The 22,786-nt window shown below is 34.0% G+C and overlaps 1 protein-coding gene across 1 annotated transcript in view; it reads right to left on the reverse strand.

Moving 5' to 3' along the window:
- Nucleotides 1-22,786, reverse strand: part of Rfx3 (regulatory factor X, 3 (influences HLA class II expression)) — a 141,692-nt gene that overhangs the window by 38,897 nt on the left and 80,009 nt on the right. Inside the window, exons 5-8 of the mRNA XM_013018429.1 lie at nucleotides 16,783-16,964; nucleotides 13,243-13,362; nucleotides 2,903-3,024; nucleotides 1,189-1,301 (exon numbers count right to left, since the gene is read on the reverse strand). Of these exons, the coding sequence (XP_012873883.1) occupies nucleotides 1,189-1,301; nucleotides 2,903-3,024; nucleotides 13,243-13,362; nucleotides 16,783-16,964 (537 nt within the window). The remainder of the gene's footprint in view (nucleotides 1-1,188; nucleotides 1,302-2,902; nucleotides 3,025-13,242; nucleotides 13,363-16,782; nucleotides 16,965-22,786) is intronic.

Raw genomic sequence — 22,786 nt, forward strand, 5'->3', positions numbered from 1 at the left:
TATCCTTTTCTACCAGACTTGGGAGCACTAATACTCTGGCATGGAGAAAGCATACCTTCCAGGCAATATTGCTGATTCTGCCACAGGAAGGAGAATAGGAGGAGGGGGTCACAACATCAAGGGAAGCCTTACTGAATGAGTAAATGAACCCAACAAAGCTGGAGCCTTATTGTGTCTCTGAAAACAAAAGCTAAACACAGTAGACATTATTCTCAATAGGAATATGCTTTTGTGGTGTAAAATAGAGTCTCAGCTGGGCACTAGTGGGCATCCCTGTAAATCTAGCTACTTGAGAGGGTGAGAGAGGGAGGATTATAGTTTGAGGCAAGCCTGAGCAGAAAAGGTCAGTAAGAGTGTATCTCAATGGAGGGAAGATGGATATAAAGGCGCAGTACCTGTCATCCCAGCAATGATGGAAAGCCTAAAATAGATATATTGTGGTCCCAGTTTGTATTTGGGCAAGAAATAAGATCCCATCTCAAAATTAATAATAATAATAACAAAAATAATCAGTGAAAAAGAGGGCTGGGTGCATGACTCAGTGTCAGAGTATTTGTCTATCAAGTACAGGTCTTGAGTAAACATTGTTCTCCTGAGTGCATCAACGAGTCAACTATCATTAATATTTCTTGCTCTTCCTTCTGGAGAGATTCTTTACCACTCAAATGATCATGTACCACACACCCTGCTCTACATTTTGAGTTTTCCTATAACACTAAATCCTGGAGTTGCTCCATTTTTTAGCACATTTAGAATTGTGTGTTCTCTGACTATAATACTCTATAAGTTGTACCAGATTTAATTTACCCAGTTCCCTGTTAAATATTGAAGTTAAGTCCAATATTTTGCATTAAAAATAATGCAACAAGTTCCCTGTACTTTTGTCTTGTCACCCATATGTAAGTATTTTTTTAGGATAAATACCTAGAAGTGGAAATGCTGCATCAAAGGATTCAGATTAGGATAGGCTTAAGAAATGGAGAATAAAATGTATTCTCACTTTCCTGCAATCCTCACCTCTCCACTCTGAGACAAGAAAGAAGAAAAATGAGTTTATTAACGCTCAAAGAAATGTTCAAAAGAATTAGTGTTGACTTCATCTGTCCTCTAGGAAAAAGTTTGCAATCTGTTTTAACAAGCTGTCTGGCAAAACTTAGCATGTGTTGTACGATGTTTGAAAAGACTTACCTCACAGTGCTCTCGATAAAGACTCTGTAGTGACTTGATATCCTCAAAGGTAGTACCATCTGGCAGAGAAGAGATTTCAACTTCTCCAAACTCTGGAAGTGCTCGTGATGCATCTGTTACCATGACAACACAACAGAAAATCAACTACTGTGGATAGTGTCAATTAAAGATTAGTGAGGGAGAATTTCAGAAGACTGAAGAGGAAAAAAATTGTTTTTCAGAAATCAGAGGGCCAAAGAGCAAGGACTTTTCAAATTTAATATTTTGCAAGCAAAACTCAGTAATATCATTGGAACAAAACATGATTGTAGAGAGAATACACTTAAAAATTGGTAGAAACTAAATTTTCTCTACAATTAAACTAGAAACAACCTAGCACAGGTTACAACAATCTCAAACTTGCCAGTATTACATTTAGGTATTTTTTTTTATTTTCTGGTACTTAAACTACATAAAAAAATGAATGTAGTTTTAAACTAATGTGTGTTCATACTTTTCATATAATCATAAACTGAAGCAATTACACAATAAATACAAAGGAAACTAGGAAAGTAACATTAAACTTAGCATTAATATTATCATTAAATTATCTCTCATATCATGCAGATAGTATTAACTGCTGTGGCACAGGGTTTTTTGAGCTTGACAGGCCTGTATCAACATGCTTTCCCATTAAGCTTCCACTTTCAAATGACTGTGACACTTGCTGTCCACAGAGCCCTGGCACACCCGTTAGCCCTACTACGATGAAGCTGTAATATATAAGTCACTTTCGAAGCTGTAATATATAGAGAAGTTACTTTCTGTTCTTTCTCATTAGCTTTGGAAAATTAAGAGAATACACTTTAGTGCCTTTTTCTCAAATTCAAAACCAAATGTGGCATCTAAACCTGCACAACAGTATTTCTAGTTTTCACAAGAGGCCAGACAGAATATGTCTTCAATATTTTTAAAAATAATATGCTTAGAATAAAAAATAACATTATTGATGAAAGCTTGGGAACCCACAGGAATATACTCAAGGATTTTAGTAAATGCTGCTTAACTTCAGTAGCAAGTGTCTATTTTAGTTGTCTTTGTTGGCAAGTATGTACAAGTATATAACTCTTTGTAGGGGTATTAACTCATCTTGACCCATTGAGTGGAAACAGCATACTAATCCATAGAAAAAAATAAGTTCCCACTTTTGCCCTTTTGGCTATATGACAGAAACAGGCAGTTTCCTAACATTTCCAATAACAAGAAACATGTATACCATAGACAAAATTACAAAAAGAAGCTCTGTAATCAATTAAAAGAGATAACTTACTTTTTATGAAAGTTTACAGTATTTTTCTACTTTGATAGTTTTATGTATGTAACTTTGTACAGCACAAATGAGAAATATTTTTGAGACTTGAATTTACCATCTCAACTAAACACAACTACATGTTCATCATAAAAGCCAATTAATATCACGTCTGGAGACCACTGCCATAGCAGTAAATTATATGCATTTCCAAATATTACCTCGTTTAAGATACTTCAAAAATAAGCACTAAGAAGTGAGGAAATAGAGATGAACTAGAATTAGGATATAATGTGCATAGTTTCAGCACAAAAAAAATGTTCCATGTATTTAAAATCTGTAAACGGTAGTGCACTTGAAGAAACATTACCATTTGCTTTCTTCAAAATCCTAATGACAACTAATATGTATTATATCTTAACATACCTAGAAACTGTTGATGATGCTGACTTTGGGCAATGACGGTTTGCTCAACAGATGTGCCTGTCTGCTGACCACTTCCTGTGAAGCCATCTGCAACCCCATCCACCTTCTGCATAGGCTTGTACCTAAAAATATTGATGGGGAAAACACACACACACACACACACACACACACACAAAATTATTCCTTGATTTGTATTAATCCCCAACCTCCACTGAGGAATTAACTTAATGTCTGTCTTCTTTAATGTCTCATGACAATCCTAGAATTTCAGTCTTTCAAAGATTTTCAGTTGTAAAAAGGAAAAGTAGGAGGGGCAACAGAAAGAAAACTCATTTGTGGCATTCCAAAAGTTTACCTAAGAATGAGAATTATGAGGTATTTATCGGAGCAGCAGTAGCAAAGATGTCCATGTTTACAATTTAATATGCATTTAATAATGACTTTTAGTGGCCAATGGAGCAAGGTTAAACTATTTTGAATACATTGGAGTTTTAATTAGTACTATGATCAAGGAGTATTTGCTGACACCTAAATAGTTATGAAGAGCTTTCAGTTAATTACTCTCTCTAATATATGATCAGTTTACAAGCTTATCATAATATTTTTCCATATCTCATAGGTCCCTTAGGAATCAATACATTCATCTCCCAAAGTTCTTATTCACATCTGTAAATATGGTAGTCCATAAATGTCAGCTTGCAGCAATATACAAACGACAATCTATTTAGAAACCTGGGACAGAATTAAAAAGAAAGTACCCAAGTCATCAGAAGGTACACATTTATCTTTAGCTCCTAGTTTCATGGTTCAATAAACTTTCCATGCTCTATGAAAAAGAAAAGGAGCACAAGGGCAAGAACAGAATCTTTGAAAGACAAGTAATGCATACAAACAACAAAAGAACCTGAAGGTTTCCTAGGGGAAGCACACATAAAGAAGTAGGCAGCAATTAAAATTTTTCTTTCGAATAGATTGGGCTTATTTTCTTCCTGTACAAAAATTGAGAAATAAAGCCAGGTGCCAGTGGCTCACACCTATAATCCTAGCTACTCAGGAGGCTGATATCTGAGGATTGCAATTTGATGCCAGCCAGGTGGTAAAGCCCCTGAGATTATTATCTCCAATTAACTACCAAAAAAACCAGAAGTGGAGCTGTGGCTCAAGTGGTAGAGCACTAGTTTTGGGCACAAAACTACAGGGACACGGCCCAGACCCAGAGTTCAAATGGCAAGACAAGCAAAAACTAAAGATGATGATGATGAGGAGGAGGAGGAGGAGGAGGATGGTGATGATGATGATAATGATGATAGATCAGAATAAAATGTAAAATGAACACTAAGATTACACTTTTACATAAATTTTACATAATGAATTAATTACAAATAAATTTACATAAATTCATTTACATCAATATGCTTCCTTACATCTTTTTCTTATTTCCAATTGTATTTCTGAACAAAAGAACTTATTATTCTCCTCATTCAGACATCTGAGTTTTATGTTAATGCCTTTACTAATAAACGTGCAAATAATTAATGTCATTAATGTGCAATTATGACTACCAATATCCACAATATGTGAACAGGATATACTGAAAATACTTGCACTTTGCAATTTTTCATAATGACATCTGCAATTATTTTTTACATGACAATATCTCACAAACTATTTGTAAAAGCAAGAATGAAGTCAGAGCACGAAGGGGAGAAAAGGCACAACACGTTTCTTCTTAATGGCAGTGATTTTAGTGAGAACTTCCGCAACAACAAAATATTGTTGCTATTTTCTAACTGTATAAAAGAAATCCAGCCCACTTTTCTATAATGCAAAAGCCTTCTAGAAAATTCTTTTCAATTGAGACACACCCAGATACAGGGAATGGAAGAATTTGAATGGTAATGTGCTTAAAGTGTCATTTATGAAGAACTGAATGTTTTTCTGATCTTTTCGTACATTTTACACAATTATCTTAAGAGAATCAAAGAAACTGTGTGGCAAGAATCTTGTGGGGAAAATTAGTTTCCTAACCATTCTGTGCTAGCAGGCTCGAATAATTTTTTTTTTCCTATTTTACTTAGGGAGTTTCTATCTTCACTGATTTATTTGTTTGTTTTGTTTGTTGTTGTTTTCAGTGCTTGGATTTTCCATGTAGACACTTAAGCCACATACACAGGCCTCATTCAAATTTTAATTAGACTTCATTTAACTTTTTTTTAGCTATTAAATTTTATATCATGATTAAAATAGCATAAAACTGTTTCTTAAAGTTAATGTAGCTTGAATTCGTGGACCTTTTTTAAAAGTAGCTTAAGGAATTTGAGTTATTTATTTGGAGAAGACAAAAACATATATTAACTGTATCATAAAGGATTATGATACAGTTATAACTTGGCCCATTGAGCTTTATCATACACATTTGCCCTATACAATGTTTTGTAAAACAGGTATGAATAGTAAGGGTAAAGGGACTTTAATTAAAAGATGACATACATTCTTTTTATAAGTTTTCACAGGATGGATAAATTAATCTACCTATACAGTACTCAGCAAGCCTGTAGACTAAAAGCAAAATTATTCACTTCTTGAGGAAAACAACAATGGTGGTTATTGTTATTTTTCATTTTTTAAATGGTGGTTATTATTATGGACAGTGAAAGTTTCTAAAGGAAGGAGATGTATTTTTAATATGCAACCCAAATCACAATGAATTAAAATTAATTTATAACTATGCTGCATACTATTGAGTGGGAATATTAATTAGAATGTGGGAGACAGAAAATGCATTAAAACCAATGTTGAGAGAAATGAGAGGACAAATTGATAAACTTTATAGAAACTACAGATCCGTGTAAAAAAGTCTTACATACAGATAAACAAAATTGGCCAAAAACATATGCTCAGAACTAGAAAACAAGTGTTTTCAATAACCTTAGGAGTAAGGTATCAAGGTGGATAATGATTAAATAAAAGGCAGATGCACTATGTGTATACCGACCTGCTTAAAAACAGAACCTCTATAAGCTAGAACTTATATTGTGCTTCCAAGAAGAAAGGAATAGGAGCAGTCTGGAAGGATTTTTTCATACAAGGAAGGGCAGGAACACAGCTCATTAGCAAAAAGGTTACTGTCTGTATGAAAGAGCTTCTAGAAGTGCTAACTTGATGTCTCTACTTTAAGTAATAAATCACATAATGGTATAAACTCAGTGTATTGTCTGGCATTGGATCATTGCTTAGATTATAATTGCCAGAAGTTACACATACTAGACTAAGAAAGGCTGTTCATCCTTTTAAAAAGTGTCTAAGGAAAACATACGAACCTTCATCACATTCAGAGGATAAAGTTTTCCCAGATCAGAAGAGCATTTAAAAAGGAGTTAAGAATAATTAGATTAAATATAGCCTAAACCAATACTTGTGACTCCTCATTCTTCTTGGACAAAAGTAATAAAAAATCTAGTGTTCATTTTGAAACATCAATGCATGTAGATATAGGTAACATTTCCTAAGATTCAAATACCCATTCTCTCCTTAGATCTACACACCAAAATCTGTAATAGAGCTTTAAACTGTATTATACATTTTAAGATGTAATTTCTTCAGTAGATTTCACAGTCTTAGTTTATAAAACCTTCTTTTATCAGTACAGATCCCCTTGGCTAATGTTGTAGAAATATATTCAACAAAATTGGAGGACAGTCTTTACTCAAAAATTAAGTCACCCTTTTTTTTTTCAACTTTGGCCAGTAAATATTTGGACTGTGCAATACAAAGCTTTCAATAGATGAATGCTCAAGATAACCTGTTTCGTTTGATCATACCATCAACTGATCTTTATATGAAATAAGCTCCGTAAATATTTGAGTATTTATTATGAATAAAATGTAAATGATTTTAGAAAGGTGAAGTGTAAATCAATAATTTCACATTTTTAAATACTTTAGTGACCTAAGATGAAAAGTCTATATTAATTCTAGTTGAATTACAACTGACTTCTTAGCATTGAAATGTAATTTTTACCTTTCCTGCTTCTCCATACTCTTCATAATAACAAAAACAATAAATTACCAACCCAGATGCCCCTCAGTAGATGAATGGATCAAGAAAATATGGTATATATACACAATGGAATTCTATGCCTCCATCAGAAAGAATGGCATTGCCCCATTTGTTAGGAAATGGAAAGATTTGGAAAAAATTATATTAAGTGAAGTAAGCCAGGCCCAAAGAAACATAGGTCCCATGGTTTCCCTTATTTGTAATATCTAGTATATGTTTGAGTCAAGCAGAAAAGGTCAGATAAGGTGATGTTAGGGAAATGAACCCTAAGATATGTATTCAGATGTTTTTTTTCTTTCATGCGATTGTTTCTAACTTCTTTGTTGCTTTGTATGTACCTCCCCCACAGTATAACCCCTGCTTTCACTGTATTTGATGTTGGTATAATTTGTGGAGGGGAAGGGGAAAAACAAATGGTTTAAATAGGGATACAGGTGGACCCATTGCAACAATGAGATGTACAAGTCGTTATGTCAAAAACGAACTTTACAACTTTGGTGCGGGGGTCGGGTGAGTGGGGAGGATTGGGTGGGGGTCGAGGGTCGGGGGGGAGGATGGAAAGGAATGGGAAGGGGAAACAAAGGAGGAGGTTACAATGCTTGATAAGAAATGTACTCATTGTCTTGCCCATGTAATTGTAAGCCCTCTGTACAGTATTTTCACAATAAAAACAAAAACATTAAATTATGAAAAGCAGCATGCTTTCTATTGAAAAACAAAATCTCTATGTTGAATCTTCTTTTAAAAAACTGAACTCTCTGAGCTTTTTAGTATATGAGTTTTACCTTCTTTTTACCCCTACTTATTTTACAAATTCAATATTTTTCAATTAACTTTGCCCAAAGAAGATTCTTAGTTTTCCTGTGTATTCTCTTGGGAGAGACCATTGCATCAAAGTAAGAAATAGCTCTTGGTTTTTAAAATTATTAAGAGCAAATGATCATTTTAACAGCTTGCAACTCCATGGGCAATAAAAACTAAAGTTGTTAATGATTAAGAAATCAAAGAAACACTAATGCTTTAATAGCTGAGTGTATGCATGAAACCTGTCACTAACACAGAAAATGTGAAAAATTACTAGGAATCTTTCCCCATGAGGTTGGCTAGAGCTGTTATTTATGACTTGGACAGCTGTGACTCTACTGTAAATGTAATATTCTGTCAATAATCTCACAAGCACAGACACTAAAGCAGTTCAATGGAGGATAAAAAAAACTGTATATATTTATCATCACATTCAATTCACGGTATCAAATGGAAAGATTTCATCACATTACATGAAAAATCTGAAAATGTTTTTAAAAGCAGCTGAACAATGTTTATGCAAAATGAAAAAATATGAAACTACAGGCAAGCAGTTCTCATTGTGTTTGTAATTCCATATCATACAATCATTTTATTGAACAAAGAAAAATTGACCTAACATTTAGGATAAGAGGCTAGAATATTCTATTGCTACCTGCTAATCCATTTTGGAAAAAAATAGAGCAGAAAGTCTTATCTGAAATGAACCAAGTAATATGAATATGAATGGTTCACAAGGAAATACCGAATGTAAAGAGATTCACTCCTTTAGAATAAATCAGTATTTCAGTAATTAAGCTTTGATATCGCACTAAATGTTCAAGTCATGGTTTCTGGCATCAACTTTGATAATCAATGAATGACAGAATCACATCTTTCAATATATTTTTTTGGTAATCTGCAGAATATTTGTTTATTAGCTCTACATCTAAAATTTGGTAAGGAGAGGAGAAAAAAATTTAAATTCAAATGGAGTAGATGTGTTAACTGCTGCAGACGAAGGGGAGAGGTAGTTGCCAGCTAGAATGAATGATATTCTCATTCATTCACTTAATAAACAATCTGGCCAGGCGCTGGTGGCTCACACCTGTAATTCTAGCTACACAGAAGGCTAAGATCTAAGGATCACAGTTCAAAGTCAGCCCAGGCAGTAAAGTCTGTGAGACTCTTATCTCCAATAAACCACCAGAAAATCAGACGTAGTGCTGTGGCTCAAGTGATAGAGCACTAGCCTTGAGCTAAAGAGCTCAGGGACAGAGCCCAGGCCCAGAGTTCAAGCTTCATGGCTGACCAAAAATAAATAAATAAATAAATACCTGTTCAGTGCTCTTCTATGTGTAAAGAATGGTACATTAGAAGAGACCTTAATCATAGCTACTCAAGAGGCTAAGTGCAGTTTGAAGCCAGTCTGAGCAAGAAAGTCAGTAACTTATTTCCAATTAACCATCAAAAAGCCAACAGCAGAGCTATGGCTCCAAGTGGTAGAGTGCTAGTCTTGAGAAAAAGGCTGGGGGCAGTGCTAGACCCAGAGTTCAAGCCTAAAGTACTGATACACAAAAGCAGCAGGAGCAGACATCAACATCTTTTATCTCAAGAATATCTTCATTGAGTACTCTTACCACAGGTGATTTACAGTTAACTATGCTTTTTTTTAATATATGCTTTTTCAGCATATATATGTATATACATACACATATATTTACAACTGGCTCTTTCTTCTATTACACAGATTCCAGCAGAGAGATGCCTTTATTAGGAAAATGACAATATGGTGCTACTTGATACCAAGACATCCAACAAAACAACAACAACAATAAACCCTGAAGCTCTATTTAGGAAAATAAATAAATTTGTAAGCTTTCTCATGTAGTAAAATTACTAGGCATCTTTTACTTATCAGTAACTAAGAAGATAATTACCAAACAAGATCTTTCATATAGGATGCTTAGTGAAGAACACTTGTAATATTGAACAAAGACATCAGCAGAGTAAGTGTTGACTGTTTTGTTGTCAAATTTTGAATTACTTCAGGTCCACAGTTGCTAAGTTATAATTGCTTAAGATCATCTTTACTTGGATGGAAAATAAATAATTATTTCAGGTACTAAAGACTGACATAGTGAACAAGAGCTACTCTAGTAATCAGTGCCAAGATTCTTTATTCATCTCCAAAATCTAAATGCGCTGATACTAGATAATCTCTCTATAAACTCTGGTCCTCCTCAGATGTCTCAGAGCAATTAACCAGTCCTAGACACTTAGCTCTTAATAACCTCAGGTCTAGGAAAGGAATGATAGACTATTAACATCAGTCAAAGCTGGAAATCATCAGAGGTATTGGCAAACAGGAGCCACATCTGACAATTTCCAGGCTGCATTCTCTTCCAGAACACCGGAGTATTCCTACAGTTTTTTCTTATAGCATAATAATATACTATACTATATAGTATATAGTATAATATATAACATATAATATATAGTATAATAATATAGTTAATAATGATTGTGTTTTACTTACTTTTTTGTCATTTGAACTTTGAAACAATCTGCAAGTAGTCTGTTATTAATTTCAATTTTGCAGATGTAAAACTGAGGCTCAATAAAGTCAAATTGAGCTTCATATAGAAGCACGAGACAGCTTGTGCTCAAACCTCTACCTTCCATTTCTAAACAAAGTACTTTCAACTACTCTATGAACCCTAACTTAGGCATATTCTTCTAATGATATTCTTCCTCACTCCTTAGGAAAAAACGAGGGGATTCTGTTTGTGTGTGTATACTGGTCCTAAGGCTTGAACTCAGGGCCTGGGTACTATCCCAGGCTTTTGTGCTTGAGGCTAGTGCTCTACCACTTGAGCCACAGGCTCCATTTCAGGTTTTCTTTGGTTAACTGGAGATAAAAGTCTCACAATCTTTCCTGTCCAGGCTAATATCAAACCATGATCCTCAGTCCTGTTTCATGAGTAGCTGGGATGACAGGCACAAGCCACCAGTGCCTGGCCAAAAAGTCATTTTTCATACAATGTTTCTACCAAAATTGTGTTCCCCTGCATACTATTAAGTTTATGAATGAAACTTCTGCTGATAGAGCAGTAGTAAGTGGTACATGTCCACATTTAATTAAAACATGCTCTTCAAAATGAGTTTCACATGCTTCCTTCCATGTTGGGTTATCTTACTTGTTGGAGAATAGACATTTCACAATAATAAAGATAAGAGAATTATGTTCTTCTCCAACTTGCTATATGGTCATGGATAATTTATCTCTATTTTATAAGCTCCATTTTCTTAACAAGAAGATGGGTTGAAATAGTTGGTCTTTTCCTCTCAATTCTAACATTTGATGAACTTATTTCATTTAGATGTGATGTATATATTCCATGTCAAACAGCTATTCATATTTGTTGCAGAAACCACAAATATAGTTTAACATATTCAGAATGCTGAGTCTTTAACACATGGTTGAAAGCAACTGGCTTGATTGTACCAGTTTTGCTACATCAGGATTTGGAAGACCAACCAAAATACATTAAGACCAATATTTTCTGTCCAATGTGTTAAATATTACAAATAAGCCGCAGCAAACAAGTAAGAGCTGAAAATGACTGATTCCCTCTTGTTATACCTAATTTAGATGTTGCCTCAGTAAGGATAGGTAAATTAGTCCATGGGTGACTTCCTTTAAAACTGAAGATTATTTCAATTAAGTGTAATTTTCCCATACATTTTCAACAGAGGACATTTTAAAAATCACATATTTTTTCTCTTCTTGATTGTCCATAATGACTTTAATAAGCAAACGTTATTATATTGTGCCAGACTACGTTTCTAATCACAAGAGTTATACTCAAAGGGATTACGGAACTCCGTGGCCCATCTGTCCTTTGACTGAATATCTATGGACTGCTGTTCAAATGACCCAAAATTAAATAGGTGACCATGTTTACTTCCACTTCCAACCTTCATTAACTGCTGATTGCTTGTCCACTAAGTAGACTCTAATCTGTTCCTTCTCTTTTGGTAAATAGTTGGAGGAGGGATTCATCTCCTCAAGTATGTGGAAGTATGGGTTCCCTATCATCTACTTTTCAATGAAAAGCTCTTTCCAATTATTTGCAGTCTTCATGGCTATGTTCTATATGGTGATGTTGCTGGAAATCAGATTTAAATGAGAGTCCTTACATCAAGTAAATGTAAAAGATATAAAATAGCAATCATGTGTACAATTAAGTCCCTTAATATTTGTTTCAGATTACAATTTCAATTGCAACTTTCATTAAACAGATGAAAAGATGCTGTGTGATATAATCACCGTTGTCTCAGAGCTAATACTTCTGAATGAACTAGTATGGACATAAAGATCTGGAAAATACAACTAACCATTCCAGATCAGTGATTTAGGAAAAAGTCGGAGGCCTCTTTTCTATTTTCATATGTCCAAACTGAAAATAGAAATGAGAACTTCAGGTCATTTTTTAGTTTTACTGGCAAAACAATTTTATTTTCTCTAAAATTTGTGTCATAAATCATATGGGACTTGGCTATACAAATAGGATGTAGACATTTACAAGTCATTTAACTTATCTGGTTTGATCTGGATTCATTAACTGGACTACTGATGCTCTGATTCTCATAAAGTTGCAAAGCCAGACTAGATACAGATATTTTTAAACTCTCCATCCTTCCATCTATCCTTCTATACACATCCATTCACCCATGCATTTGTAAATGTATGACATCTCCTAGAGCTCTAATATTTGCAAGTCTATGTTTGTAAAAGTTAAAACTAAAGAAAATACAAACTCTAAAGCATCCTGTATGAGTTCATATTTGGTCAAAAAGTATGAGTTGAACAATGTACTGAAAAGCAAGTAAGAAGCACGGTGCTGGTGGCTCACACCTGTAATTCTAGCTACCCAGGAGGCTGAGATCTAAGGATTGAGTTTGAAGCAAACTCAGGCAGGAAAGTCCACGAGACTCTGATCTCCACTTAACCGCCAGAAAACTGAAAGTGGAGCTGTGGCTCAATGTGGTAGAGCATCAACCTTGAGCAGAATAGCTCAGGAACAGTACCCAGACCTTGATTTCAAGTCCCACAACTGACCAGAAAAAAAAAAAAAAAGAAACTGAAAGAAAAAGAAAAGCAAGTCAGAGACTGATGAATACTGAAACCATTTCTTTGGTTGGTATTTGCTTGAACTTGCGCCTTATCTTTGGTGTTTCCTTTTGGGAATAGTTTAGGAGGATGGCACCTTTTTAAGGAGCCACATGGAAAGAAAGCAGAGTGTTTTCTTGAAATCTGGAAAATAGTATCACTGAAACGCTAAATCAGATTGAAGAATTATCCATAGTTAGTGAAGACATGCCGAGAGTAGCCCCATTCTTGTGTGCCTAGGCACTCTATTTGTTCAGAAGAGAGACCTAAGCAGTTAAGAAACACACAGCTTTGACGTATCAATGATAACAGCAGAGTCTACCTTTGCTTCTGTTGCATGGGCTGCTGTCTCATAGCCATATACTGCATATCTTCTTGGAGACGATTAAGGGGGGAATCTGGCTTCACACGAATCCCATAGTAATGGTACTTCGAATTTCCTCTTCACAAAGAACAATAAACATTGGAAATATTAAAAAGTTAGTCAAACCAATACTAACTACATGACAAGTTCTGCTCTGAATGGGACTTGCAAAATTTTAAATATGTAAATTCTTGCAAAGAGAAAATACTTTTTCATACACACACACACACACACACACACACACACATACACAGACATCAGTACTCTTTCCAATTTTTTCTTTCATTTACAAAACAAATTGGAAGGGTAGGGTGGAACAATTTTTTTTTAATAAAAATTAAACAGTTTTACTTCTAAGATTAACTTTTTTTTTTTTTTGGTTGGTTGTGGGCTTGAACTCTGGGCCTGGGCACTGTCCTTCAGCTCTTCAGCTCAAGGTGAGTGCTCTACCACTTGAGTCACAGCACCACTTCCAGTTTTCTGGTGGTTTAGTGGAGATAAGAGTTTCACGAACTTTTGTGCCCGGGCTGGCTTTGAGCCATGATCCTCAGATCTCAGCCTCCTGAATAGCTAGGATTACAGGTGTGAGCCACCAGAGCCTGGCTAGATGAACTTCCATATATTTAAAGTGATCTTAAATTCATAGTATATACACAAACTGTTAGTTAAAAACTATAGGGCATTTCTATGCCTACACGCTTTCCGTAAATGAAAACAGAAATAAAAACCTGATGTCTATAAAGTAAGGTCTTCTACTTGGAGAGATTAGATGTAGTCTCAAAAATCCAGTGGAAAAAAGAGAGAAAAAAACACCACCACAAACACAATTTGTAGTGTTCTCTCTTACAAATTTTAAAGACAGTGGTGATAGGAAGTGGGAGGTATTAATAATGGGAAAAAGTACAAAAACTCCCTGCTGTTTTCTCTGTAAGACTCCCAAATAGATGGGTTTCTTTTCTGTTTCCTGCAAAACAGCATTTTGCTTTAGGTGGGAGTAGTAATTTATACTTTATTGGTAAGCACTTGGGAAGAGAAGATTATCCATAGTTACCTTTGTTCAAATTTGGAGATAGGATCAAATCAAAAGTCTGATTTGCCTTGGCTTAGAAATAGTGATTTTTTTTAATTTAGCTTTTGCTTATTTAAGTCCAAAAACTTTTGCAAAGATATGGTCTGGTTTGAATAATTTTACCCGCTAATTTAAATGACGTATATTTTATATAAAGTTCATTTAAAAATCTATTTAATGTGCTTCACAATATTTACTGATTTCCTTCTGTTCTTTGGCTTGGGATAGAAACTGGATACCAATGTCCTGGGCTAGAAAAATCTCCCTGCCACCATCAGTTTTTGTCCACTAAGAGTTCCTCTATCTTTCACACATTTCATTTATTTAAACTCAACCACAGAACTTATTTTCCCCTTATTCTTCTAGGCTTTGCTTTCCAAATCAATTGCAAACACTACATACAATTTTTAAAGGAACAGGAGAGACATAATTGTTGGGGACGGCAGAGAGCAAAAGCTGTAATATTGTAAAATGTACTTATAGAATATGGATTCTACTCATTCACAAACCCAAACAACCCCAATTTGTCCCTTTCTACTTAACAGATGTGTTTCAAGGTTTGAATGGACTTCAAAATAGGATTCATTGAATTCTTTTCCAGTAACAAAAGCAGCACAACAATACAGCTATTAGAATGTTGAATAAAGCCCAGAGTTTCAAAATATTGGCATCACACATGTAAGTACTGAGCCATCAGCTAGGAGATAGTAGTTTAGGTCCCTAAATAATGATTTTCCTACTTTGGGAGAAAAAAAGAATACTAGAGAAACAAAAAGCTTTTCTTCAGAGGAATGAAAGCAAGTGGTTTTAGTCTGAATAGACAATCATACTCTGCAATTTAAAAGATACTAACTTTGAAGTATAGGTGGAAGAAAACACATTTATGAAAGAATCAAGCCTACAGCAATCTGAAAGCTATACATATGCTTAAATGCAAGCGAAAGAAATAAATCTGCAATTAGAACACAGAGAGATCTTGTATCTCATAAAACGGATCTAGGATTCAGGTTCAGGACACCAAAACATGGCATTTTCACATTTGAAAAAAACAGCAAAAACAGGACAGAGGAAGTAGAAAAAAAAATTCCCTTTCTCTTTTTCCCACTAAAGTGGGCTTTAAAACTTAGCTTGCCATTCCTTGAAAACAGACCATCAGACCTGCATCACCCTATGCTATCTTTTTCTCTAGAGATGAAGAGAAAAATCCAGTATATGGGCCTTACAGAGTCATCCTACCATCTAACTTAGAAATTCTAGATCATAACCATTTGTGTTAAGTCATGTTTCGTTGTGGGTTTTTAACCTCTGAAATATCTCTGTCATTTAAAGCTTATACCAAAGAAACAGCTTCTCTCTTCTCAATCTGTCTTTTGTTACAGGGGTCTTAGCCATAAACCTTGAAATGAGTTGTGAATCTTTTCTCCCTGACAATATTCAATCCTCTTTTCACTCTAACTATATAATGAAGTTAACTACTAGGGCACCGTTAGCTTTACTACGATTAAACATTCTTTACTACAATAATTTGAAGTTGTGAACTATAACTGATTAAAAATAACTCCTCAGAGTAGTGTTTGTTCTCTATTTAATACTTCCTAGTATACATTTTATAAGATTTTCAAATCAAATATATCCTATCTTCATGCATACCTGCTGAAAATATTTCTATTCAATTTATAAAAAAAACAAGGTTCACAACTCTGATTTCATCATAGTTTGAAAAGTAAAAACACTATTTCAAAAATAAAAAAAGAGAAACTGGTAGCTCTTACTTTACATTATTTATCTCTATGCAACTATATCATATTTTTATTTTAGTGTTTGCATGGTTTCAAAATCAGGAGCAGAAAAAGAAGATTTAAAAAGGCCAGTGGAAGGTAAAATAGGACCAAGTTATTACCAAGGACTTCAAATACCAATATTTAGCAACTTTACCAAATGACTTTTAATTGGTTTCAATTCTATGAAATACAAGTTACTACTTCAGTTTCTTACTCCATTCAAATAAAGTAGCTTTTTTTAAAAAAATAAAGACAAATATATAATTTTTTCATAATCTGGAGATAGTTTTGCAATCACTACGAAATTTTCTCATACTACGGTTATTTTCAAAAATACTGTGATATATATTAACATTTATATTAATATTTAAAAGTAAAATCTCACATTAACAAGTTGGTCTGCTATCTATAGTCTGAGAATCAGTTCTTCTCCCAAATTCTGTGAGTTATTATTTAGGACATTATGTCATTCTGATTTGGTAGTGTTCACTGAATAATCACATGCCTTTTTGTATGGATTTTTATAAACTGAGTTCACTCTATATTTCTACCATATATTATCTATAATCAAGTTCTTCTGTTCAAATAACATATTTAGCTGCTTTGGCTTGAAATGGAAAGCTTATGATCCTATGTCCCAATACTCACCTGGTACCCAATCTCCTGGTTCGTAGCCCCATAAAAATGGACCTTATTAGTTTTCCGAAAGAGGCAGCATTGACTGGGTCCAGTTTATGTTCCTGACAGTGTCGAAGGTAGTGATTGTATAGGGTGCTTCTGGGAAGGCTCACTCCTTCTGCTGTCTCGTAATTGTCCAACAGCCATTGAAGCTAGTGGAAATAAGACATAGTAAACACAGAGAAATCATTTTATTTGCAAAAATTTCTAAGCAATACTACAAATGAAAGATACAGAAAGACATAGAAGTTCTTCATTAAGTCTTATGATAAATTGTTGTAATTAAGAGGCCTATGTAATCTGGCTGTGAAAACACTCAGAAACACTGTAGATAGTTGAACATCAGTTATGATCTTAGACAATATGACAAATATTCAAGCACCTGTAGATAGATAATAATTTTCTATGTATTAGTTGCAATTTGGAGACAAGTATTTCTTCAGGGAGTACAAATAAACTCATTAACTGGTCACAAATGAAATGTATTACCGTAACAGAACAAAGCATGCTAGCAAACTTGGAAGCACTGCACTAAGTGTGTCTTTTAGATTGTTTAATTCCAATACCTGAATAATAGGCTTCCTTATATGAAGTTTTATATTAAGGTTTTATTCATTTTTACAGAATTGTAATTTGCTTACCTCAAATTAACACTAGATAATACAACAATATTGTCCATTGGGACAAATTCTGCATGTAGGGAAAAAAAAAATCAATCATTCCTTCCCCAGAAAGAAAGATAAGCACTAGGTATTGAAAAATAATTTATATGCAGTCAACAGGAACATTTTTTATAACCATTTGAGAATTTCTGCATCACAGTTGTGCTTTGTCAGAATTTTGAAATGTACACTACCATTTATTAAGGCCAGTGTTTTTATTGGTTTAAAGTTCACCTTTAAATTTCAATGTTGTCTGATGGGTTTTGAAAGACAATCTTTAAATTCATAATGTGCAAGACATTTTCAGAAAATCTAGACTAGTATATATTTTTGAGTTCTATTCTGAGCATTTGTCCATTTACCATGTACAAAGGAGACTTGTTGTAATTAAATGATTTTTCTTAAGGTTGGTTTCCAACTCCTGTTTCTTAATCAGGAATAGTTTCTAAAACAGTTTTTAAAATAAATAGTTCCTAAATGTTTCTTAATTAGAAGTCTGATAGTTGTACAAAACCTCTGAAGTTTTCATATTACTTGTCTCAACAAAAATTCCTTAAGAGGTTTAACAAGTAGCATTTAAAATACAATTTAGTTAAACATAAGTTATAGAAGTAAAAGAAATTGTTTATAGAGTAGCAATGTGTTACCATGATGAATGTGACCCCATTCTTCCTTGGAGAATTTAGAGCTAAGTACTTAAAATGATGATATGGAAATCAAAAAACAATTAAAGCACATTTTAATTTTGTGTATATATTTTAAGATTTGTGATCTTGACTATGAACTTCCAGAAGTTTTATTTTAAAAAATTCATTAAGATGGTGGTTTCTAGCATTTTAACTCTGACAATAAATTCTCCAGAAACATTTTAAGTTCAACTATTTCTGCATGATGCTTATATAATTAAAATTATGTAATTAAACCATAGTGGTTACTGGCTTGGAAATATAGCTACAAAGAACAGAGCCTTTTAAAAATGAAATTAATATCTGCTCAAGTTGTCGTCTTCTAATGAACAGATATCCATATAAATCCATACATTGTGTGTGTGTGTGTGTGTGTGTGTGTGTTGTACTGGTCCTTGGGCTTAACCTCAGGGACTGGGTGCTGGCCCTATGCTTCATTTACTCGAGGCTAGCACTCTACCACTTGCTCTATTTCCTGCTTTTTTTGGTTAATTGGAGATAAGAGTCTCCTGGACTTTCCTGCCTGCCTTGGCTGGCTTTGTTTTTTTAATTTTTTGGTCGGACATGGGGCTTGAACTTTGGGCCTGAGCCCTGTCCCTCAGCTCTTCAGCTCACGGCAAACACTCTACCACTTGAGCTACAGCGCCACTTCCGGTTTTCTGGTGTTTAATTGGAGATAAGAGTTCCATGGCTTTTCCTGCCTGGAACCATGATCCTTAGATCCCAGCCTCCTGAATAACAAGGATTACAGGTGTGAACCAACCCCTCCCAGCTAAAAATATACACATTAGAACACACTGATTAGCTCTATAAGATAGACAACCATCTACTATAAAAGCTCTACAATGATTATATAAAATAAATTTTCATTCTTTTCAAAATTTTTCTATATTTGTAGCCTACTGTCAGAAGCCACATTTTCTAAAGAGACTCAGACATGATTTCTGAGTTTATTAAGTGATACCCAGAAAGCACTGGTTATCTATATTTGTTTAATGTAAGGATGTAAATGAATTAGGATATTCACTTGCGATGGCTGGAATCATTGGTCGGCCTGTAGCAATGCCCTCCGATCTCTTTTCTGTTTTAGACCATTGATGCTCAGGTAAACCATACTGCATTGAAACATACTGGCTGTACTTTTGTGTACATATACTAGATAGAGCAAAGGCAACTGACTTCTACTGACATTCTTGAAATGTTAAAAAGAGGAATTTAGGCCCTGATATCAAGAATTATAAAGTACTAATTTTTAAAAAACCCTAAAAAGGCACACACACAAAGCTTGTAGTATTTTTCAATTTAGTAAGGGTAGTAAGATAATATGTAATATTTTTCAATTTAATAGTAATAAATATGTGTAAAGTAAAAAATTAAAGATGTTTTCATACATAGTCCTACATATCCTCACATAATAATACATAGTGTCAAAGACATAATAGAATGGTTGATAAAAAGAAGTGATTAAAAGCCAATATTATTTTTATTGCTAACGTAGAGATGTGATATATCTACATATGAAATCATAAAAGGACACTGTCTTTCAGAAATGGAATATAGTCAAATTTGTAAATGAACTTTGTAAATAAAAGTATAAAATAAGACAAGGAGATTAATGTAACTAATAATCACGTGATATGAAGTTCCACATGAATGGGGAACTTGGTGACTACAACTCTGACGGCAGCAAAGCGACATTTTGTGTTTGCAGAGGGAAGAACGTCATTCTCTGCCAGAATCCTGGAGAGCACGTTAAGGAGCAAGCAAGAGATCAAGGAGGAGGAGGTCCTAGTGCTGAAGGGGACAGACATAGTCCTTCCACAACCGTACAGGTCTCTGTTGGTTAGGAAACTTGTCAGCCACTATGATACATAGGGTATTTTCTCCGAGAAACTCCCTGTGTACACAGTCAATTATTTCAAAGCTCCCAGTTAGTACTTGGAGATAAGGCCGAGGATTTTATAATTGTACTTTATAGACAGGTATTTAATGTTCAGGTTTTGAAGCAGTTGTGAAATTATAAATCAAACATTGAGTCTAATATATATATATATATATATATTTTCATAATCAGTCCTGTGGTTTGAACTGAGGGTCTGGGGACTATCTATCCCTGAGCTATTTCACTCAAGGTTAAAACTCTACCACTTTGAGCCACAGCCCACCTCTGGTTTTCTGGTAGTTAGCTGGAGATAAGAATTTCACAGACTTCCCTGCTCTAGCTGGCTTTGAACTGCAATCCTCAGATCTCACCCTCCCGAGTAACTAGGATTACAGGCAGGAGCCACCAGTGCCAGGCAAACATAAGTTCTATTATTAACGAAACTTAGCAGTTAAGTTTCTATGCAAGATTAAACATAATCTAAAGGAATATGCTCCATAAAACGTGGAAAGGAAGTTAACACTATTAAAAGTACATTGTTTCCTGAGGTTTTGTGGTTACCAGAAGAGATGTGGACATTAGAATCCAACATTCCTACCAACCAGTAATTTAGCATTAAACTACTACTATTTTTCTTCTTTATAAAATGTCTTATAAAATATATTTGTTTATGATTTTCAAAGTTTATAAAATATCATAGAAAGTTTTAACCTTTATCTTTCAAACCTGATTATTCCACTAACGAACTAAAATATACTCATTTAAGGGCAGAATCCAAGATAATTGCATTTTTCAACCTCTGCATCTAATCTATATTAGTCAGAATAGATTAAAGCAGATGAACAGTTCTTATATTTTCCTAGAGAAGTAATGATTGACAAATGAAATTAAATCAATTTTGCACTGCCCAATTAAAGCTAAATGCAACATTTACCATATTTTTTCAGATGAATTATTATCTATTGGTATACTGACAATACTCATTTTGACAGATCTTACTTCCATAATAACATATTTATAATACTGTAAAGTCAAGTAGAATGAGTGAAAACAGGGCTTTTTTTGAGCTAAATATATTTAAGTAATCCCAACTAGAAAATAAATAATCACAGAACAATTAGTTGCACTGTTTTTAAAAAGTATAAAACGAATGCCTAGAGATTTTTAACTACTTTAAACAGAATTTTAAAACTACACAATCTTAACAACATTCTATGAATGTTAGGAAAATGTAATTGAAAAACATTTCTGGTTTCAAATTTACAGGGTTTTTTGGCCTCAAACTGTATGTATAACTATGAAGTGCTAATTAATAATTAAATGCTAATTGTATTCATTACAAATAAGAAATATAAAATAAACTTGTTTACAATAAAGAAAAATTTGATATCCTATTCAGATTTAGGCAGACTATATATGCGATTTAGTGAAAAAAATTTCACATACAAAAATCAGAAACAAAAATAGTTAAGTAAAAATTATTGTACTGATAGGATTTTGTGAAAAATAACCAAATTACCATTCTAAATATCCAAAGATGAATGATGTCACTTTAGGCTATGCCATTTAAAAGAGTAAATTGTTTGTAGCATAAAAAGTTATCTATTCTTAACCTCAAAGTGCACGCAGAGAAATTAGATAGAGTAACCATATATTTTTTATTTGATTAGCATGCTAGGAGAAATCATTTTCTTCCCCAAGCCATGTTGACACATAAACCTATTGGAAGAATATGTGAAAATGATACCACGTGTTATCATTCTTCACCCATGGTGGGAAAAGTCATCCTTGAACACTGAAGGTAAGAGAAGGTCTGTTCGACTCTATGGTTTCTAATATTTATCCATTTAGGAAATGTTCAGTAAGCATCCACTACGTTCCAGCACGGCACAAGGCACCAGGGATACACTGGTAGGGAAAGTTTAAGAATCCTTAGTCTCTTATTTAGTTACTGGTCCATGAGATGCTTGTGCTGCCATAATTGTCATCCTTTTAATATTACTAATAGAATAAAGAATGAGATGCTTCATAGTTAAGTGAGGTTATATATAATGCATATATTGTTGTATGTGTATGTATATTTAATTCCAGAAGGTAATAGCATGCTATACTAATCAAATGGATTAGCAGTACAAAATACTATCAAAAATATGCTGAAAATGGGATACAAAATTTAACATCTACCCCATCATCTAATGTGGAAAGGAGAAAAGCAAAGCAATGTGCCAGATTCTACTAAGAGGGCTGACTTACTGGATGGGGAGCGAATGTTGACAGAGGTAAAACTGATCAAGATTCATTGTATGCATATACTGCTTTATGGAATGATAACTTCTTTATACAATTAAGTTAAAAATAAAATTTAAAAAACTTCCCAAAACTATGCTAAAAATCAAATGCACAAACAGGAAACAAAATCTTTTTTATTCCATGTCTCATGAGAAAAGACTTTTTTGCTTAAAAGTTATGATTAAGACCCTTCTTCAAAAATTACTAAATACATTGGGCTGGAAATGTGGCTTCGTGATAGAGTGGTAGAGTGCTCTCCTAGCATGCATGAAGTCCTGGGTTCCATTCTTCAGTACCACATAAACAGAAAAATCTGGAAGTGGTATTATGGCTCAAGTGGTAGAGCCCTAGTTGAGCAGGGACAGGGCCCAGGACAGTGCCCAAGCCCTGAGTTCAAGCTCCACGACCAATCAAAACAAACAAACAAAAACTAATAAACACAGCTGGGCGCCGGT

Source organism: Dipodomys ordii, unplaced genomic scaffold (genome assembly GCF_000151885.1).
Source record: "Dipodomys ordii isolate 6190 unplaced genomic scaffold, Dord_2.0 Scaffold40, whole genome shotgun sequence".
NCBI classification, from domain to species: Eukaryota; Metazoa; Chordata; class Mammalia; order Rodentia; family Heteromyidae; genus Dipodomys; species Dipodomys ordii.